Source organism: Apodemus sylvaticus, chromosome 4 (genome assembly GCF_947179515.1).
Source record: "Apodemus sylvaticus chromosome 4, mApoSyl1.1, whole genome shotgun sequence".
Classification (NCBI taxonomy): domain Eukaryota; kingdom Metazoa; phylum Chordata; class Mammalia; order Rodentia; family Muridae; genus Apodemus; species Apodemus sylvaticus.
In genome coordinates, this window is record NC_067475.1 from 63,303,842 (window position 1) to 63,323,881 (window position 20,040).

A 20,040-nucleotide genomic window follows, 5' to 3' on the forward strand; every position below is an offset into this window, starting at 1 on the left:
AGTGCTGGAGGACACAGGTGCTGCCCCATGGAGACATAGGACTCACAAGGTTTGCTTTTGTCAATGCTTTGGGAGGTTTTCGAACATCTTAGCATGGAGGGCATGACAGTGTAGAAAAGGCAGCCAGGAAAGGAATGTAGGACTAAGCCAGGTTAAAGTAGGGCACCCAAGTACACACGACCTCGAGCTCTCCCTCCTTCTAGGGTGACTTTCTACCTTTCACCACAAGTGCGCCAGCATATGAAGTCAATTTATAGGCTTTCACCATGTCTCTGGAAGCACTTCACAGCTGTGTGTCTGTCATTTTCTACATGTGTCTTGATACAATCAACTTGGTAACATTATCCAGAAGTTTGTGAGGGTAGTGAAGATTTTTACTTAATTTAAAATAAATAACACAAATTCTTAAGATATGTCCACTCATTGGTAAGGACATGCATTTTTTCTTGACTTTCTTATTTAGTAGACTTGCATTAATATATGCAATCATTTTGATTTGAAAGTCCTCACCAGACTCGTTTCTGTAGCTCCAACATTGAATCTGCATCTGTGATGTGCTAAAAATAAATGCATCATAGAAAAATAATTTGAATTTGGCATTATCTGATGCTGAATGAGTAGGAAGTAGGCTCCTTTCATATGAGCTAAAGTTAACTATAATTTATAATGTAACAAAGTGCTTTTGTTGTATTAGAGGTGTAACTAGAATAAGAAATGTTTTACATGCATCCCATTTTCTGGTGTAGGGAGGTATATGAGGGTTATATGCTGTCCTAACAGCGTTACTCTTTCCTGCTGATTTGTTATTATTGTAAATGTGGTGTGTTATTTTTCTCAGAAAAAGATTTTTTCTATTAAATATTCACAAATGTTCAAGAACTTTTGTTGATTTATTATGGTTACCTGATACAGATATATGGCATTTCCTTAACAAGGTTGTCTCTCTTCATTTTTTAAAATAGTATCAAAGTACCTTTCTTGCTAAGAAAGCATAACTTATATGGAAAATGGTACCTGGAACCTGTCAGATTAAAATAGAGAAATTGGTAGGTTGAGTTTAATACACACTCATAGATAATAAAAACGAAAGAAATAACAGCAATAAAAATCTGTCTTTACTGAAACATAAATATACTGAGTTTAGGGGTATTTTCTTGGACAAATGAATAGCTTTTAAACCTAAAGTACTGTTAAACAAAGTCATGAATAAAGAAAAAGAAATGTTAAGTATTAATATTTTCTGGTTTAAATATCAAATTGTTCTGGAAAAAGTGATCTTACTCTAGAAATTGCTGCAATTTCTGTTGAAATTTTGACTTTTTTGTTATCTACAAATGTCCTAGGAATTGGGTAAAATATTCTACTAACTTTGCCGGCTGACGTAGTTTGCCTCTGTTTCTGTTATAAGCGCTATGACCAAAGGTACTCTCCAAAAAGGAAAGGAGAGGGTTTACTTCACCTTACTGCTTCTAATCCGTTAGGAGGGGAAGTCAGAGCAGGAGCTCAAGGCAGGAACCTGGAGGTAGGATCTGAAGCAGAGGCTGTGGAGAAGCACTGGCTGTTCTTTCCAGGTTGCTCAGCTAGCTTTGTATATAACTCAGGCCTACCTGCCCAGGGGTTGCATGGGCCTGCATGAGCGAAGCCCTCCCAGGCCAATCATTAATTAAGAAAATGTCCCAGACTTGCCTACAAGACAATCTGATGGAGGTATTTTCTCAACTTAGGTTCCCTTTTCCAAGATGACCTTGGCTTTCATTGACAAAACTAAGCATTACACTGACATAAATATCTTTAAATATATTTATTATTTTCCTCATCAGTGTGTTAGGTCATATATGCATTTGTACACAGTCTTGTCATATATGCTTGAAAGTTTCAGTGGTAATACTAGTTCATAGTTGATTATGTTTGTGGTTACTGATTTGATTGAAAAGACAGTTTATAGCATTTGTAACAGGTAGAAATTTAGGAGTAAAATTTAAGAGAAGAGAGTGCTCTGGAGGAAAAGCCCCAGATGCTGTACCTAACTCTACTTGATTGGCTAAAAGTAAGCATGTATTGAACACACCAAGTCTTCCAGATGTTGCTCCTGATCTTAAGCATGCCTGTTCCAGCTGCTGTCTGCTATAAGGAGAGATGAGTTTAGTTATGTGCTTCAGAAGACGTAAGACAGGCATTTCTTAGAGGATATAACAATATTTAAAAGTCTCAGTACAGTTTACAGTGACCAGGTTTCAGGTCAGAATTACCAATGTATGAGAAAATAAGGGAAAACGTGATTTCCACATGAGTGTTGAGCTGTCTTGGGCTTACCCAGGTTAGTCAATAAATGTTTTATTCAATCTTTCACAGGTAGGCTCAATTGCATGGGAAATATCCTTGAAGTTACTGCATAGATGAAAATTTTAGTTAAAAAGTAAATCTATGAAAGAGAACATTAAAAGTCTAGAAAAGAGGAATATGGTATCCAAAAAAATTTACTGTTTACATTGAAAGTAATATCACGTGATGAAGACATGTCTCCTTAGCATGTATCTTAGGGTTTACCTGGCTCTGATGAAACACCATGACCAAAAACAACTTGGGGAGGAAGCGACTTCTTTCATCTTATAGTTGTGGCCTGCTGTGAAAGGTAGTCAAGGTGGGAGCAGAGGCAGGAGGAGCTGAGGCAGGAGCGGAGGCAGGCCGTGGAGGAGCGCTCGAGGAGCACTGTTGACTGACTTGCCTCCCGTGGCTTGCTTTCCTGTACACTCAGGACCACGCACAGTAGGCTGGGCCCTCTCACATAATTGAGAAACTCACAAGTCTTCCTTATAGGCCAGTCTGATGGAGACAGTTTCTCAACGTTCCCACTTCCCAAACAACCCTGGCTGTGTCAAGTTGACTGAAAAATCTAACTAGGGCATCATGACTAAGCACACTTAGTCATATCATAGTCACACAGCTAGAAACCAGGCATTAAAACAGAAGTTTGAAAGTACCGATGGGACAAAATGACACCACGGAAATCTATGATTTAAATAATTGAAACCATGGAGATTTTTTTCATCTAATACCTTTAAGATGATATATTTATTTAAAGCAAAAAAAAAAAAAAAAAAAACCCAAACCCGGAATATTCCATTACAGTGTTTAATGTATATCTACTATGAAATTATGAAATAGACTTCACAATAAAAATTACCAACAGAGATGAAGGCTGCTTCATGATAAAGGATGAATATACATCAGGAAGATAACAACAATCCTAAAATTAAAGCAGCAAATTACTCTATTCTGGGCACCTAATAATATAGCTTCAAATGAATGAAACAGAAATGAATAGAATTAAAAGATTTCTTTTAAATTCTTGAAGTAAACAGGTAATTTCACAAGGACTGTTAAACCCTTCATTGGGGTTTTGCAAATTGATAGGACAGACAGACAAAATAAATGCTTTCATCATGCCATGTTTGTACACGTGTATAATATACTTTGATCATACTAACACCTATCTCGCTGTTTTTGTCCCCATTCCCAGTAGTTTCCTGTCCACCTTCCCAATAGTATTGCTCTTCCTTTTCCAGATAGTCCTAATCTCATGGTTTTGAATGTTGATTCCATGAGTGAAGGAAAACAGGCTAGATCTGTCTGAGTGTGGCTTATTTAGCTTAACATGAAGATGATCTAGTTCCATTTCCCTGCAGATGAAGTAATTTTGGTGATATATATATATGTTGGGTGTGTATATATAAACTATATTATGTATGTGTGTGTATATATATATATATATATATATATATATTCTTGACCCATTCATCTGTTGATGGGCAGGCACCTTGGCAGATTTTATAATTTGGCTCTTCTCTTTCAGAAATTCAAGAACTTCTTTTGATAGTGTTAGTGATTGACTCAGGAGCTCCTAGAAACTAAGAAGGTGCTCTGTCCTGTATAGGGAACACTGTCCCCCTCTTCTGAGGCCATAGTGGCACTGATATCCAAAAGAACATTACCAATTTGTAAACATTGTGAACATATAAGTAAAAGTACTGAAAAAAATTAGTAAAGCTAAACTAGTAAGAATATGGAAAAAAATGTCTCAAGCGTAGGTTGGGTTTATATCTAGAAAGCAATGTTGATTTAATATCAAAACAAACAGTTAACATAATTTTCCATTTTAAGTATTGAAATAAAGTAGAAAAGTAATGAGCTATTTGCAACAAATTCAGCAAAACAAATGTGATTTTGATGGCATATATTAATAGAAATAAAGTGAGATAGTTTAACACTGTACTAGCATTGCATTTTTAAAGCAGAAGTCATGACCATATTATGTTGTATACTTTCTTTTTTTAGATTCCTTCAAGTTTTTGAGATAACCAGTAATATCATTTTTTTAAATTTTGTTTTCTAATATCATGTAACCAGAAACACACATCTCCTGTGTGTGTGTGGTGGGGAGGGGTGCTAAGTCAAAAAGAAACATTTACAGCAACTCAAGGGCATCTATCCAAACTGTATTACTAACTTTTTGTTGTTAAATATTTGGAATATGCTTTCATGTTGATGAAGACTCTGTAGCCCAGTTGTCTTCTCTTAGATTTTGTTTTTGTTTTTCTTTTTCTTGGGTATGTGTATGTGTGTGTGTGTGTATGTGTGTGTATACATGTGTGTGAGTTTGTGTACACATGTGTGTGAGTGCTGTGGAACCCTGAATTTTCTTGTGTGTTCATGTATGCGTTGGGTGGGTGGGTATACATGTGTGCAGGCACATGTGGAGACCTGAGGTTTATGTTGGAGTCATCCTGGATTGCTCTTCAGTCAACCCGAGTTCGCTAGTAGGGCTTGTCTGGTTAGGTAGCTTGCTTAGGGATCCTGTCTTCAACCTCAGTTTCTGGACTTAAGGTGAACTGCCATGCCCACCAGAATGGATGTGGGTTTTTAGCAGTTTGAACACCAGTCTTGATTCTTTCATGGCAACTGCTTTAGTAGCTGATTCATTTTCCCAGCCTTCTCTTAGATTTTTTAGGGGGCAGGTAAAAATACAGATGATGTCTATACCAGAGCTATGCCCTTTCTTTGTAACTATGTGTCCACTGAGGCTATCACGTGCTGGGAAACCTTCCTCAGTTACACTCAGATATCCACTCTAGTTACTGTACACTCTGCAGTAAGGATGGCAATTACCACATGTCTGTTATAACTTGTACATTGTGGTATGCATATGGCAAGAGGTGGCAATAAACAGTACTTACCTATGATTTATGATTATTTGTGCTTTCATCCCAGATATTCAAGACTAAAGCAGTGCAGTTGGCCGAGAAACTCCTTCCTGCCTTTAACACACCTACTGGGATTCCCTGGGCAATGGTAAACCTGAAAAGGTAAACTCTATTTTATTTGATTATTTATGTTCCAGAATTGTTAACCGAATTTTGATAATTTTGTTCATGGAGATTTCCAATTACCTATTCCACTATGCTCTCAAGACTTACTGTTCTCTTTGTCTGTTTAGAAGAACGTCAGAGCCTTTCCTTAGTTTCTAGCTATGTCCTGTACTTTGAGATGGGTCTCTGGCTTGAACTTCATTCCAGTTGCTGGTCTCCAATTCTGTCTCTGATTCTGTTTAGTGTTGCAATATTAAAAGTATTTTCCCTCCCCTTTTCTTCCTACGTACTACTTTCTGTTCTAAGACAAGCTAGAAAGCAACATGCCTAGAAATCAAGACAGTCTGTTCTTGAATGCTATGCTAAAGATAAAGGAACACACAGTTCTGATGCTGGATGCTCATTATAGTGTCTAGGTTCAAGGCTGAGCATGAAGCCTTAAAAATAATTATTCTTTGTCATCAGTTTCACTCAAAAACACTGACTTTTTTTTTCTTACTTAGGATGAAATACTTTCTTTGTATTACTTTATGTAAGTCATACAAAAATTTGAATAATCCCAAATTTTAATTTTCATTTAAATTATTTATGCTGATTGAAATTTTTGCTGTCCATGTTTTCTCCAGGTAGTACTTATTATTTATCTTAAGTTTGCACTTATAAGTCACCTGAAAATATGACTGTTGGTCTCCTTACTCCCATATACCTTAGAACAAGTTGAGAGAGTTCTTCTATAGTTGTGAACCTGTGGCAGTCTAAATCCTATGCCCTTGTAACTATAGTTTGCAAGGCTTTTCTCTCTGTTTCATTGCCAGCTGCCTTACTCTGCTGGCGGTTTCCTTTGCTGTGCTTTTAGCATCAGTGTAAATCCTGATAGTTGTCCTGTTCTTCTCTTTCCCTACTGCCTTTGACTTGATAGAGTACAATTTGGGACTTAAGTTCATTATTACTGTTTTTTATTTACCTTATTACCTTTATAAAGCAGCTCATGTGGTCATCCCACTGACACAACTTTTAATTCAGTATTTCAATGACACTAAGAGAGGAAGGGCAGGCATATGTCTCCAAATGTATATTATATCCAGAACTTTTCTTTCATATAAGCTTTTTTTTACATTTAAAAAACGTATGTCTGTGTGTACATGTATGCATTTGCATGTATGCATGCATCTTCATGAGTATTATGGAATAATATTATGGTCAGAGGACAGCTTGTGGGAATTTTATTTTCTCTACCATGTGAGTTCCAGGAATCAAACTGAGGTGGTCAGGTTTGATGAAAGGAACCTTTATCCACCTTCTGATGTCTTCGTCAGTTTTTTTCCTTGATTATCTTAAAGCTTAGATTGTAGATGTCTGTTACCTTCTTATTCGGGATCATTCTGGATTATTTCTGAAGGAATTATAGATGAAAATTTCCTAGTTTCTAAATTAACTTCTTATGTAGAAAAGCTACTAAATTTTTATCTTTATTTTGCATCCTGCTACTTGCCTAAAAGTATTTGTCAGTTATAAATATTGGTAGAGTCTTCCGAATCTTAAATTTAGGGTCATGTTTTATGTAAACAGGGTTATATGACTTTTTCCATTCCTATTTGTGTCCTCGTGTTTTCCTTTTCCTGATACATTGCTTATGACTTTGAATAGTATATATTGAAGTTGGCACCTGTATCTTTCCAGATTTCAGAGGAAATGCCCCTGTTTTCCTGCATTTAGAATAGATTTATATAGTCTATAGTACAGTCTTGTTTTATTATGTTTATTATGTTGAGATATGTTCCTTCTGTTCTTAGTGTCTTCATGAATTTTGTCTTGAAGAAACTTTGAACTTTGTCAAAGGTCGTTTCTGCATTGATAAGGGGTTTCGTATGGTTTCTGTTCTTAAGTTTATTTATATGAGGTTAAATTTGTTGATTTGCATATGTTTAACCAGCTTTGCATTCCTGAATTGATACCAACTCAGGGTCTTACTAATATATTTTAAAATTTGATTAGCAAAAAATGTACTTATGATATGAGCCTATATTCATGAGGAAAATAAATCTGTACTGTTCTTTTCTGTTGCTGTCTTCACCCAGTTTTATTATTAGGGTGAGCGTGGCTGCATAGAGGAGTGTTCCTCTCCTGACTCTTTGTGGAGCTGTTTGAGGAGCAGTGGTCTCAGCTGCTCTGTAGCAGTTTGGTGGAACTAGGCAGCCAGTCCATTTAGTCCCAGGCTGTTCTCTAGGGGGAAATGCCATTATGTCTTGAGTCTCAATTGTTATTATGGGCCTGGTTGGCTTGTTTATATCCTGTTGGTGTAATTTTGGTAGGTTATAGAGTGTCTAAGGATTTATGCTGGGTGGTGGTGATGGTACACCTTTAATCCCAGTACTCAAGAGGTAGAGGCAAGCAGATAGAACTCTGAGTTCAAGGACAGCCTGGTCTTCAGAGTGAGTTCCAGGGCAAGTCAGCTTCACAGAGAAACCCTATCTCAAAACCAAAACTAAAACAAAACCAAAACCAAAACCAAAAAAAAAAAAAAAACCCAAAAACCCCAAAACATATGTATGTTTTACAGATATTTTACTTATTTTATGGTATAGATTGTCAGAGTATTCTATTTTTTTCTTTTATTTGGATTTCACTAGAGTCTGTAGTAACTCTTTTTTATTAATTTGAATCTTTTCCACCCTTGGGCTAGTTTGTCTAGTTGTCTGTTTTCAAAGAACCCAGATGCTCTCAGCATTGAGGCTGGCTTCCTTCTTCCTCTGTGTATTACTGTATACAGAGTATTTTCCTTTAGTGTTTTCTGCAGTGCTGGACTAGTGGTCATGACGTACCTTCACTTTTGCTTCTCATGAAATGTTCTTATTTCCCTAACAATTTTAATACAACTGCCCGGATCTTGTTTGGTTAACGGATGTTCTAAATATGTTCCATGTGTTCTGGCTATGGGATTGCATGTGCTTGCACTTTGTATCTGCATCCCATTTCCCATTACAGGTTTGTTTCTTTGTTTTATAGTTTTAACATTTTTTAAAAAGATTTATTTATGTAATTATGTAATTTGCGTATATGAGTGGTCTATTTGCATGAGTACCTGCATGACAGAAGAGGGCATCAGATTCTATTATATATGGTTGTGAGCCACTACTTGATTGCTGGGAATTGAACTCTGGACTTTTGGAAGAATAGCCAGGGCTTTTAACCACAGAGCCATCTCCAGCCCCTAATTTTGATACCTTGAGTGTAATATGCCCTGGAGAAGTTCTTGAGTCAACTCCTTTGTGAGATTCTTTTTTTTTTTTTTTTCTCCCCTGAGACAGGATTTCTCTGTATAGCCCTGGCTATCCTGGAACTCACTCTGTAGACCAGGCTGGCCTCGAACTCAGAAATCCACCTGCCTCTGCCTTCCAGAGTGCTGGGATTACAGGTGTGCCCCACCACCACTGCCCCACTCCTTTGTGAGATTCTTATGTGGTTTTTTTTCTTTCTAGATTTGGGAAATATTCTGCCATTTGGCTTTATGCATGGAGTGAAGGAGTGCCACTTCAGCCTCGGGGCTATTGACATACCAATGGTTTATTGTATTGGACATGTGTCTTATTTCCACCAGACTGATTTTGACCTTGTTCGTTTTCCCTCTTTGCTGACAGCACCCTCTCCTGGTCACACTTACTATTTTGGTCTGTGGACTGTTAAGATTCTTTCACCATTATTTTCTAGAGGGGTACTGTCTGGGTGACTAATGTTTTAACTGGGATCGCCTTAAAGTGCACTAATAGTGTGGAAAACTACAATACTGAGTTAGTACAGTCAGAGGAACTATCAGTGTACTATTGCACCTTGAAGACTTCCTGAGTATAGAAGATCTTGCTGGAAGGGATGTAGCTGTGGCTATCTTGTCTACCCGTGACTTAATGTCTATAGCTGTGGGTAGTAGGCACAGACTGTAGAGGTACACTTACCGTCTGAACTCTGGCGCAGTGCTCTCTCAGTACAGGGGATCTTCTGTTGTTGGGAACTGCTTCTGGCAACCTGGGTAGGGCTGTCTTTGCTTATGTATTTATTTACCTGTCTGTTTTGAGCTTCCTGCCACCTGCACTGCTTGGCAATCCTGCTTTCTGCAGCTGCCTCTCTGGTCCTTCCCTTTATTCAGAGGCTGTGGCAAGTCAAATGATTTTTTTTTCCACTTTTTTTATTCGGTATATTTTTTATTTACATTTCAAATGATTTTCCCTTTTCTGGCCCCCCCCCCACTCCCCGAAAGTCACATAGGACCCCTTCCATCCCCCTGTTCTCCCATCCATCCCTTCCCACTTCCTGTTTTGCCCTATACTGCTAAACTGAGTCTTTCCAGAACCAGGGGCCACTCCTCTGTTCTTCTTGTACCCATTTGATGTGAGGATTATGTTTTGGGTATTCCAATTTTCTAGGCTAATATCCACTTACTAGTGAGTGCATACCATGATTGATCTTTTGAGACTGGGTTACCTCACTTAGTATGATGTTCTACAGCTCCATCCATTTGTCTAAGAATTTCATGAATTCATTGTTTCTAATAGTTGAATAGTACTCCATTGTGTAAATATACCACATTTTTTTGTATCCATTCTTCCGTTGAGGGATACCTGGGTTCTTTCCAGCTTCTGGCTATTATAAATAGGGCTGCTATGAACATAGTGGAGCACATATCCTTATTATATGCTGGGGAATCCTCTGGGTATAAGCCCAGGAGTGGTGTAGCAGGATCCACCGGAAGTGATGTGCCCAGTTTTCTGAGGAACCGCCAGACTGATTTCCAGAGTGGTTGTACCAATTGGCAACCCCACCAACAGTGGAGGAGTGTTCTTCTTTCTCCACATCCTCGCCAACACCTGCTGTCTCCTGAATTTTTAATCTTAGCCATTCTGACTGGTGTAAGGTGAAATCTCAAGGTTGTTTTGATTTGCATTTCCCTAATGACTAATGAATATATGGAAATCCATCAATGCAATCCACTACATAAACAAACTCAAAGAAAAAAACCACATGGTCATTTCATTGGATGCTGAAAAAGCATTCGGCAAAATTCAGCACCCTTTCATGCTTAAAGTCTTGGAAAGAACAGGAATTCAAGGCCCATACCTAAACATAGTAAAAGCAATATACAACAAATCGGTAACCAGCATCAAACTAAATGGAGAGAAACTTGAAGCAATCCCACTAAAATCGGGGACTAGACAGGGCTGCCCCCTTTCTCCTTATCTTTTCAATATTGTACTTGGGTACTAGCTCAGGCAATTAGACAACATAAGGAGGTCAAAGGGATACAAAGGAAAGGAAGAAGTCAAACTATCATTATTTGCAGATGATATGATAGTCTACCTAAGTGACCCAAAAAACTCCAATAGAGAACTCCTATAGATAATAAACAACTTCAGCAAAGTGGCAGGTTATAAAATCAACTCAAGCAAATCAGTGGCCTTCCTATACTCAAAGGATAAGCAGGCTGAGAAAGAAATTAAGGAAATGACCCCCTTCACAATAGCCACAAACAGCATAAAGTACCTTGGCGTGACTCTTACCAAACATGTGAAAGATCTGTATGACAAGAACTTCAAAATGATTTTTTAAACAATAATATTTCTGAAGATGTTATCCTGCACTACCTTTTGGTCTTTTGTAATACAAAACGGAATTCTTCTTCATGCTGACCCATTCCTTGGAAGAATTACTATCTCATCCAGACTTGAACCTGGGTTTGGGATTGAGAGAGCTGAGGGCTTGTCTTTAGGAAGAACTGGCTGTCTGGTCTGCTCACTCGGGGTGGCTCGTGTTTTCCTTCACCTCCGCGCAGCAGGACGGAAGCTCGGATTCACTCTTGCCTGCACACTGCCTTTCTTTCAGTGGCTCATCTTTTGGATGTTGATAATGTATTTTGTTGATTTCTGAAGCATTTTCTTCCCTCATTCTTTGGAATAGAATCTGCCTCCCCTTTTCCAGTTATTCAGACTCCTTTACACACTCACATGTGGACAGCTTTAGAGATCTTTAAATAAATGTTCAAAGGATATTTTCAGTTTATGTGAATTCTCCGTTTATGTTTGCTTCCTTTTGAAGAAGTTGCTTCCCTCCTTTGCATCCGTTGTTTGTGAGTGATGGTTGGAGTTGTTACTGTGTATCCCTTGATTTTTCCTCTGACTTCACCCTTCATATTTGCTGTTTTAAGATGTGAAAAAAAGTGCTCTAATATCGTTTTTTCCTTTTGATTTCCTTCTGAAGCTCAAAATCATTGCACTTAAAAGCCATCCTACAAACCCCATAGGTTTTTTTTTTGTTTTTTTTTTTTTTGGTTTTTTTTTTTTTTTTTTGGTTTGATTTGATGATCCACCTGTCTTCGTATGTTATATTTCCTTTTATGTCATTTCTGAATTTCTAGGCTCTCTAAAATAGTTTATAATATTTATTTTTCTAATTGAAAATATTGATAGAAAACATGGTAGATCTTTTAATTATTTAATTTAGAAACTAAAAGACTCTAAATATAACACAGTGCTTGAAAGTTGTACAACCTTTGTTAAACCAACTTTTTCTTTTCCCCCATTTTTTACATTTATGTCTTTTTAATTGGAAATAGATTTTTTTCACATAGTATATTATGATCATGATATCCATTCTTCCTACTCTTTCCAGTTCCTCCCCATATCCCCTTCCATCTTGATCCAATCCAGTTCTGTTTCTCCTTAGAAAATAAACTGGCTTCTAAGGGATAATAATAAAATACAATAAGATAAAACAAAAACACACAAATGGAATAGCACAAAACAACCAAGCAAGAAAAAGATCCAAAGGAAAAACACAAGAAATGCATAGTTGAGAGACATACATGAATCTCATAAAAACACAAGACTGAAAGCCATACTATATATGTAAAAGATCTATAAGGTAAAACAAAGAATGCCCTAATGTAACATTATGAGACAGAATATGTCCTGAGATACAATTGAGTTTGTTTTGTCCTGGCCATCTAGGCTGGGCATGGGGCTGCCTCAAGAGTGGTTTGTTTTCCCAGAGAGACTCCCTTGGAGAAGACTCATTTTTTATTTGCAAATGGCTATCTATGGTGGAGGCATGTGTCCACTTTCAGCTCAGGACCTCATCTGGGACAGACCTATGCAGGCTGTGCATGCTGCTGTGGTCTCTGTTGGTTCACATGTGTATAATCCTGTTGAGTCTAGAAGGCCTTGACTCCATGCCTTCTGGCTCTTATGCTGTCTCTCTCCCCCTTCCAAAGAGTTCTGCCCTGAGGAGAGAGATTTGATGAGAGAAATTTCTTTTGGACCTGAGTATTCCTCAATCTTTCACTCTCTGCATAATGTCTGTCTCTGGGTCTCTTTATTTGTTCATATCTGCTGCAGGACAAAAAGCTGCTCTTATAGTGATTGAACAAAGCACGAATCTATGAGTATAGCAGAGTGCCATTTGGAGTCATTTTATTGCTATGTTCCTTAGCAGAACAGTAGTATTTGGTTTTTCCCAAGGCCCCTGGCCCATCTAATCTCAGGTCTTGGTTACCCAAACAGAATTGGGTATGGGTTTTATCTCATGGTGCAGGCCTTATTTCAAATTACGTGTTGGTCAGTTACTCCCACAAGCTTTAGACCACTATTACAGCAGTGTATCTTGCACTCAACTCCAAGTGGATCAAGGACCTCCACGTAAAACCAGACACACTAAAACTAGAAAACATAGAAAAGAAACTGGGGAAAACCTTTGAGGACATGGGCATAGGGGGGAAAAATTCCTGAATAGAACACCAATAGCTTATGCTCTAAGATCAACAATTGGCAAATGGGACCTCATAAAATTACAAAGTTTCTGTAAGGCAAAGGACACTGTTAAAAGGACAAAACGGCAACCAACAAATTGGGAAAGGATATTCACAACCCTACATCTGATAGAGGGCTAATATCCAATATATACAAAGAACTCAAGAAGTTAGACCCCAGGGAACCAAATAATCCTATTAAAAAATGGGGAACAGATCTGAACAAAGAATTTTCACCTGAAGAAATTCGGATGGCCGAGAGGCACCTTAAGTGCTCAATATCATTAGTCATTAGGGAAATGCAAATCAAAACAGCCCTGAGCTTTCACCTTACACCAGTCAGAATGGCTAAGGTCAAAAACTCAGGAGACAGCAGGTGTTGGCGAAGATGTGGAGAAAGAGGAACACTCCTCTACTGCTGGTGGGGCTGTAAGATGGTACAACCACTTTGGTGTGACTCTAAGCAAACAAGTGAAAGATCTATACGACAAGAACTTCAGGTCTCTGAAGAAGGAAATTGAAGATCTCAGAAAATGGAAAAATCTTCCATGCTCGTGGATTGGCAGGATTAATAAAGTTAAAATGGCCATCTTGCCAAAAGCAATCTACAGATTCAACGCAATCCCCATCAAAATCCCAACTCAGTTCTTCACAGAGTTAGAAAAAGCAATTTTCAAATTCATGTGGAATAACAAAAAACCCAGGATAGCTAAAACGATTCTCAACAACAAAAGAAATTCTGGGGGAGTCAGTATCCCTGACTTCAAGCAATACTACAGAGCAATAGTGTTAAAAACTGCATGGTATTGGCACAGTGACAGACAAGTGGACCAATGGAATAGAATTAAAGACCCAGAAATGAATCCACACACCTATGGTCACTTGATCTTCGACAAAGGAGCTGAAAACACCCAGTGGAAAAAAGATAGCCTTTTCAACAAATGGTGCTGGTTCAATTGGAGGTCAGCATGCAGAAGAATGCGAATTGATCCATTCTTATCTCCTTGTACTAAGCTCAACTCCAAGTAGATCAAGGACATCCACATAAAACCCCAGTTTTTTAAAATGGGTTGTTTTCTTGACATTTAGTATTTTTGAGTTTTTATGTATTTTAGATATTAGTCCTTTATTGGATGTGTGTAGTTGCTAAAAATCTTTCCCCATTTGTAGGCTGCCACTTTGAATGATAGTGTCTTTTGCCATACAGAAGCTTTTCAGTTTCATGAGATTGCATTTATTAATTGTTAATTTTAGTGCCTGTGGCATTGGTGTTCTGTTCAGAAGTTTTGTTCCTGTGACAGTGTGCTCAAGACTATTTCCCACTTTCTCTTCTATGAGACTCAATGTATCTGGCCTTTTATTGAGGATGTCTGGTCTTTGATTCACTTGAAGTTGAGTTTTATGCAGGGTGATAAGTGTTGATCTATTTGCATTCTTCTACATGCAGCCATTTGTTGAAGATGTTATTTTCCATCTTGTATTTCTGGCTTTATAAAAAAAAAAATCAGGTTTCTGTGTTTAGACTTATTTCTTAACGAGTTAGAAACACCTTATTACAATCAAGAACAAGGCACTGTTTAGCATTTTTCTGGAAATAGTAATAAATATTATAGGAATGAGGAATAAAATTATAATTATATATATCATGACTGCCTAATTTTAAAGATAACTTAAAATGCAGCTATTTAAAAGCTAATGGGTAACTAGTAAAGTTAAGGAAAGAAACAAGTTTGGATTGGAAGGTAAGTGCTAGAAGCGTCCCAAGAGTCCTTCTCAGTCTGCCACAGAGAACGCGCAGCTGTAAGCCTCACAGCCAGGTTCTCACTGAACAACTGTGCCATCACAGAGGCATTCGTAGCCATCACAAGGACATTAAACATGTCTCCAAGGATGAAATGAAGCTTAATTATTAACAACAGAGTGTCTTATTACCCAGAATCCAACTGAAAATGACTAGACATGGTATGAAACAGGAGAAGGTAGTGAAATCTGTCAGGAGAGAAACAGGCAGAGAAATAGTAATAGAGATGGCCTCTGTAAAGTGCTATGTGGTGATATGGACTCTATAAATTAATATATATGTTAATCATCCCTAGGGCATCACAGTTAGACAAAATGAGTTAACAGAGACTACTGGAATATTAAAAAATATTGCATAAAAATGATAAAAATTAACTTGACAGAAAAAATTCAAAACACTGAAGAGTAGATTTATGTTGGTAGAACTTGATGTAATATCTTCACTAAGAAAAATTTGGTTGTCCTTATAAAATTAAACTAGAGTTAGGCCTTAAAATTATCCTTTGGTTTATATTTATATGTTCAAGAGAAAGTAACTATACATACAAAGTTCATTTTTAATTTTAATAATAAATTTGCCAAACTGTGATTTTCTCAAATGTTGATCAGCAAGCCAAATCATTGTCATGCTTGTACAGTAAAATACTGTTTAGCAAAACCAAGAACTGAACACTAACTCACAGCAGTAAATCTCAAATGTTGCAAGATATTTGATCACACTGTGAATCCCAAGATTGTGCTATATTTACTGGGAAAAAAACTGTTTCTAGTTGTGTGGCTCAGTCTTTAGCATACATCTTTTATCTCAAACAATGAAGGCAATGTTAGTTTGTAGAAAGAAACACTCATGTTTGAAAGTGTTGTCTAATTGAATGGAAGACAAAGTGATGAATCAGAGGAAGATTAGACAGAATAGGATCAGCCCAGCTCTCAGGAGGTCAGACAAAAGAGAGCAGTGCAGAGAAAAAAGGCAATTTTACTGGGAGAAAAAAGAGACAGTAAAGATTCTCTCCCAGTCTGGAGTTCGTCTCTTGTGTTTATGTTTCCTGTGCTGTACAGAAGCTTTTTACTTTGATACAATCTCATTTGTCAATTCTTGGTGATATTTCTGAGTTCCTGCAGTCTTCTTCAGAAAGTCTGTGGCAGTACCTGCATCTTGAAATGTTTTCTCTCCTTAGTACCAGCTTTTAGAATTTCTGGATGTACAGTATAAGGTCTTTAATTCATTTTTAATTTACTTTGTTCAGAATGAGAAGTGTGTGGCTATTTTGATTCTTCTACATATGTATGTCCATTTTCCCAGCACTGTATGTTGAAGAGGTCACTTTTCTCCTCAAGTGTACATTGCTGTGTATATTATTGGCATCTTTGTATGGATTTAGTTCTGGGGCTTCTTGTCTAGTCTGTTACTTGTGTCTGCTTTGTATCTGTAGGATACTGTTTTTGTTACTGTTGTTTTGTAGGGTAGTTCAAAATTCAAAATATACTCAGCTGTTCTTTTTGCTCAGGGTTGCTTTGGATGTTTGCAGTCTTCTGTGCCTTCATGTGAATTTCTAGCTTTGTAAAAAACATTACTGGAATTTTGATAGCGATTGTATTAAATAAGGTCATTTTTGGTAATATAGCTATTTTTGCAATGTCAAGTTTACCATCCCACGAACATGCAAGATTTTTCCATTTTGTACTATTAGTTTCTATAGTGTTGTAAAATTATCATTGGAGTAGTTATGTACTTTCTGTTAGTTTTATCCTAGTTTTTTTCTTTTCTTTCTTTAAAAAAACGATTGAGTTGTGTTCTCCTGATTTTTTTCTTCATGAGATGTGTGTGTGTGTGTGTGTGTGTGTGTAAAGCTATTGATTTTTGCATGTTAATTTTGTATTCAGCTATTTTGATGAATATGTTTGTCCATTCTAAGAGTTGTGTAGTAGAGTTATTAGCTCTCTTGTATATAGGATCATCTTGTCTGCTAACAGGATAACTTGACTTCTTTTGTTCCTGTTTATATCTCTTATTTCTCTAACCAAGCTGTCACACATACGAGGGGCGAAACTAGATATCCTTGTCTCACTCCTATTTAGTGGAAGTGCCTTTGTTTAATTGAATCATTGCTGGTTCATTGTAAATAGCCTTTATTATTGGATTCTGATAAATGCCTTTTCTGTATTTTGGTGATCATGTTGCTCATATCTGTAAGACTATTAATAGGTTGGTTTTATTGATTTGTATATGCTGAAGTATCTTTTTATTCTTGGAATAAAAACCATTTTGGTTAGCATGAGGTATAGTCTTAGCCACTTCTTGTACCCCAGCCTCCATGTGTGGACCCTGAGGATACTTCCCATATTTTGCCTCAGTTATGCTGTTCTCTTCTTAATCAGAGCTGATTCTTCAGCTCCAACTCACTAGAACCACTACTTATTAATACAAAATAGTACATTAACAACCCTGGTAGACTCTTCTCTCAAAAACTTTACAAGTCAGGCCTCCATCACGTGCATTGCTTTCAGCATTATCACCTGAGTTCCTGTGGTGGCTTGTTAAAGCTTTGAACACTAGAGGTCAAAATTCCAAAATGTTCCTTCCCACAATCTCATCAAAGTATGGTTAGGTCTGTCATCCATATCTCACAAACCTGGTACCACTTTCTGTTTTAGTTTGGGTCTCTACTGTTGTGAGAGCAATGTCATGACCAAGTAACTTGGAAAAGAAAGAGTGAATTTTAAAATAGTTTATAATTGTAATGAACCTAATTGTAATGAACCGCTATGGGAATCAGGGCAGGATCTCAAGGCAGAAGCTTGGAGGCGGGAGTGTGCAGAGGCCCTGGAGGCGCTGCTCATTGGCTTACTCCTCATGGTTTGCTCAGCCTCTCTTCTTTCACAGCCCAGGGATGGAACCACCAACAGTGAGCTGGGTCCTCCCATATCAATTATTAATTATAATTATTAATCAAGAAAAATGATCCACAGACTTGCCAACAGGCCAGTCTTATGGAGGCATTAGGTTTGTGTCAACTTGACAAAAAGCAACTAGTGCATCAATTTTGTCAGATTTTAGTAAAGCCATATCTGCTTACATTCTAGTTCCCTTTCCTTAGATTATCCTTTTCTTTCACCTTAAGGCTGCTTGTGTCTTTGCTAGTAAGGCGCGTTTCTTGCAGGCAGCAGAGAGTCGAGTCCTGCTGTTAAATACAGTCTGCTAGTATGTGTCTTGGAGAGTTGGGAACAGTTGCACACAGCGGTGTTGTAGAAAGGTGTGTGTTGTCCCAGTCATTTTGTTAGGTTTGCCTTGTTTGGAGCTCTGTTGTTCTACTGTAGCTTTTCCTTCAATGCCTCATTGATGCATTTTTACTTTAATTAAATTAAAAAGTTTACTTCCTTTTAAAATACTTTAAAATATTTATTTTTATTTTATGTGTAAAAGTGTTTTGTCTGTGTTTCTATATGTGTACTACATGTGTACCTGGTGCCCACAAGGCCAGAAGAACATACTGAAATCACCCAGAACTGAAATCTCAGGTGGTTGTGAGCTGCTGCATGGGTGGGTGGTGAGGACCAAACCTGGCTCCTGCTGGGCTCTCTCTCCAGCCTCAATTTAAAATTTTTAATTAATGTGTTGTAAAACAGTTCCACTTAAAACTATCACCAAAATAATATTATTTTTAAGAAAGTTAAGGAGATATATATTTAATCCACATTTGAAATTATTAATATCGTCTCTTCATTCTTGCCTGCGTTAGTAAAATATTGTGTGTGTAGCTGTTTTGGAGCAAATTCTGCTTAAATGAAGTATATTTCTACTTTAAGATTTTTGCATACCATAATGGCTATTTTTTCAGGCCTTGTATTTTCATAATGTAGATACATAGGAGTGAAATTTGGAGCTCCATAATGCTTATTTCTATTGATCAGGTTTCTAGGTTTAAACTTGTACACTGTGTGAGTGCTCTCATTTATTTGGTTTCTTGAGTTTTGAGGATAAATATGAACATCAGTTGTTGGCAACCTTTGCTCTTAAAATTGCAATTCACTAGAAGCTTTGTTCTTTAAATACATAGATTAAAGATTTTGTTTGGACTTCAAGGAAAATACAAATTATAGATGATCCATTATCAAACAATTTAAAATAATTGTAGGACCTTTACATTGATGACTGTTTAATCCTCAAAAGTTTGCCAAGCATTTCTGTCTCATCGCTGATGTTTAGCTTAGCAGACAGATGTCATGTTGTTTTGAATTGTTTTATTTATTAGTATTCACTGCACATTTTTCTTACTCATGTATATATGAAAGCATTTTAATGTCTCTCTTTGATCAGCTGAAAGTATAACATTTGTAGGAAAAATTATGATGGCATTAGTTTGAAGCATTTAATTTTTTAAATTGGTTAGTCTTTAGTAGTTTTATTTTAAATTAGAATTATTTGAGTCAAATTTTATATTTTAGAATGATGTCTATGAAATAACATAAAAACTTGTTTAGAATTTGGTCTTTTGAAAATTATTTGCATATACTTTTAGTGATGTTTTCTTTTGTTGCTTTTAGCTGACTGTAAACTGTTGGACTTGCCTAGATTTTGTTTATAGAGGATAACAAAATCATTAGCTGAAATCTAGCTGATCTCTAAATGTTATGCTTTATGGCTAAAATATATGCTGTCATTCTTAATTTTTTTGTGTCCTATTACACTAAAATAAAAATTTTGAAAATTTACCATGGTGTTACAGCATCCTTGCATGTGTGGGTGATAGCTAGCTCTCTAATTGCACCCTGTAGTGTTGACTTTCTAAACTCCAGCTATAGTCTGTCACCTTCATTTCCCCCCAGGCCATTGCATTTGCTACTTCCTTTATTGGGAATTTTCTCTTTGGAGAAAATTCTACTCATCAGAGACTCCTCTGGGATCAGGACTAAGAAACACTTTGTCTGATCATAATACAGAAAAGGCCTTTCTTCTGATGCATTTTCTATCCTTAGTATTCAGTGTTCTATTTTTCAACTTGATTTTCTTTATAGTAGTTTTCACCATTTCAGTGGTCTTATTTGTTTCAAGAGCAGGAATCTTATATGTCATATTTATTG

At 37.0% G+C, this 20,040-nt stretch overlaps 1 protein-coding gene across 2 annotated transcripts in view; it reads left to right on the forward strand.

Annotated features, from left to right (window-relative positions):
• Nucleotides 1-20,040, forward strand: part of Man1a2 (mannosidase alpha class 1A member 2) — a 136,721-nt gene that overhangs the window by 59,856 nt on the left and 56,825 nt on the right. For both annotated transcript variants that reach the window (XM_052179639.1, XM_052179640.1), the window contains one exon: nucleotides 5,269-5,363. In XM_052179639.1, the coding sequence (XP_052035599.1) occupies nucleotides 5,269-5,363 (95 nt within the window). The remainder of the gene's footprint in view (nucleotides 1-5,268; nucleotides 5,364-20,040) is intronic.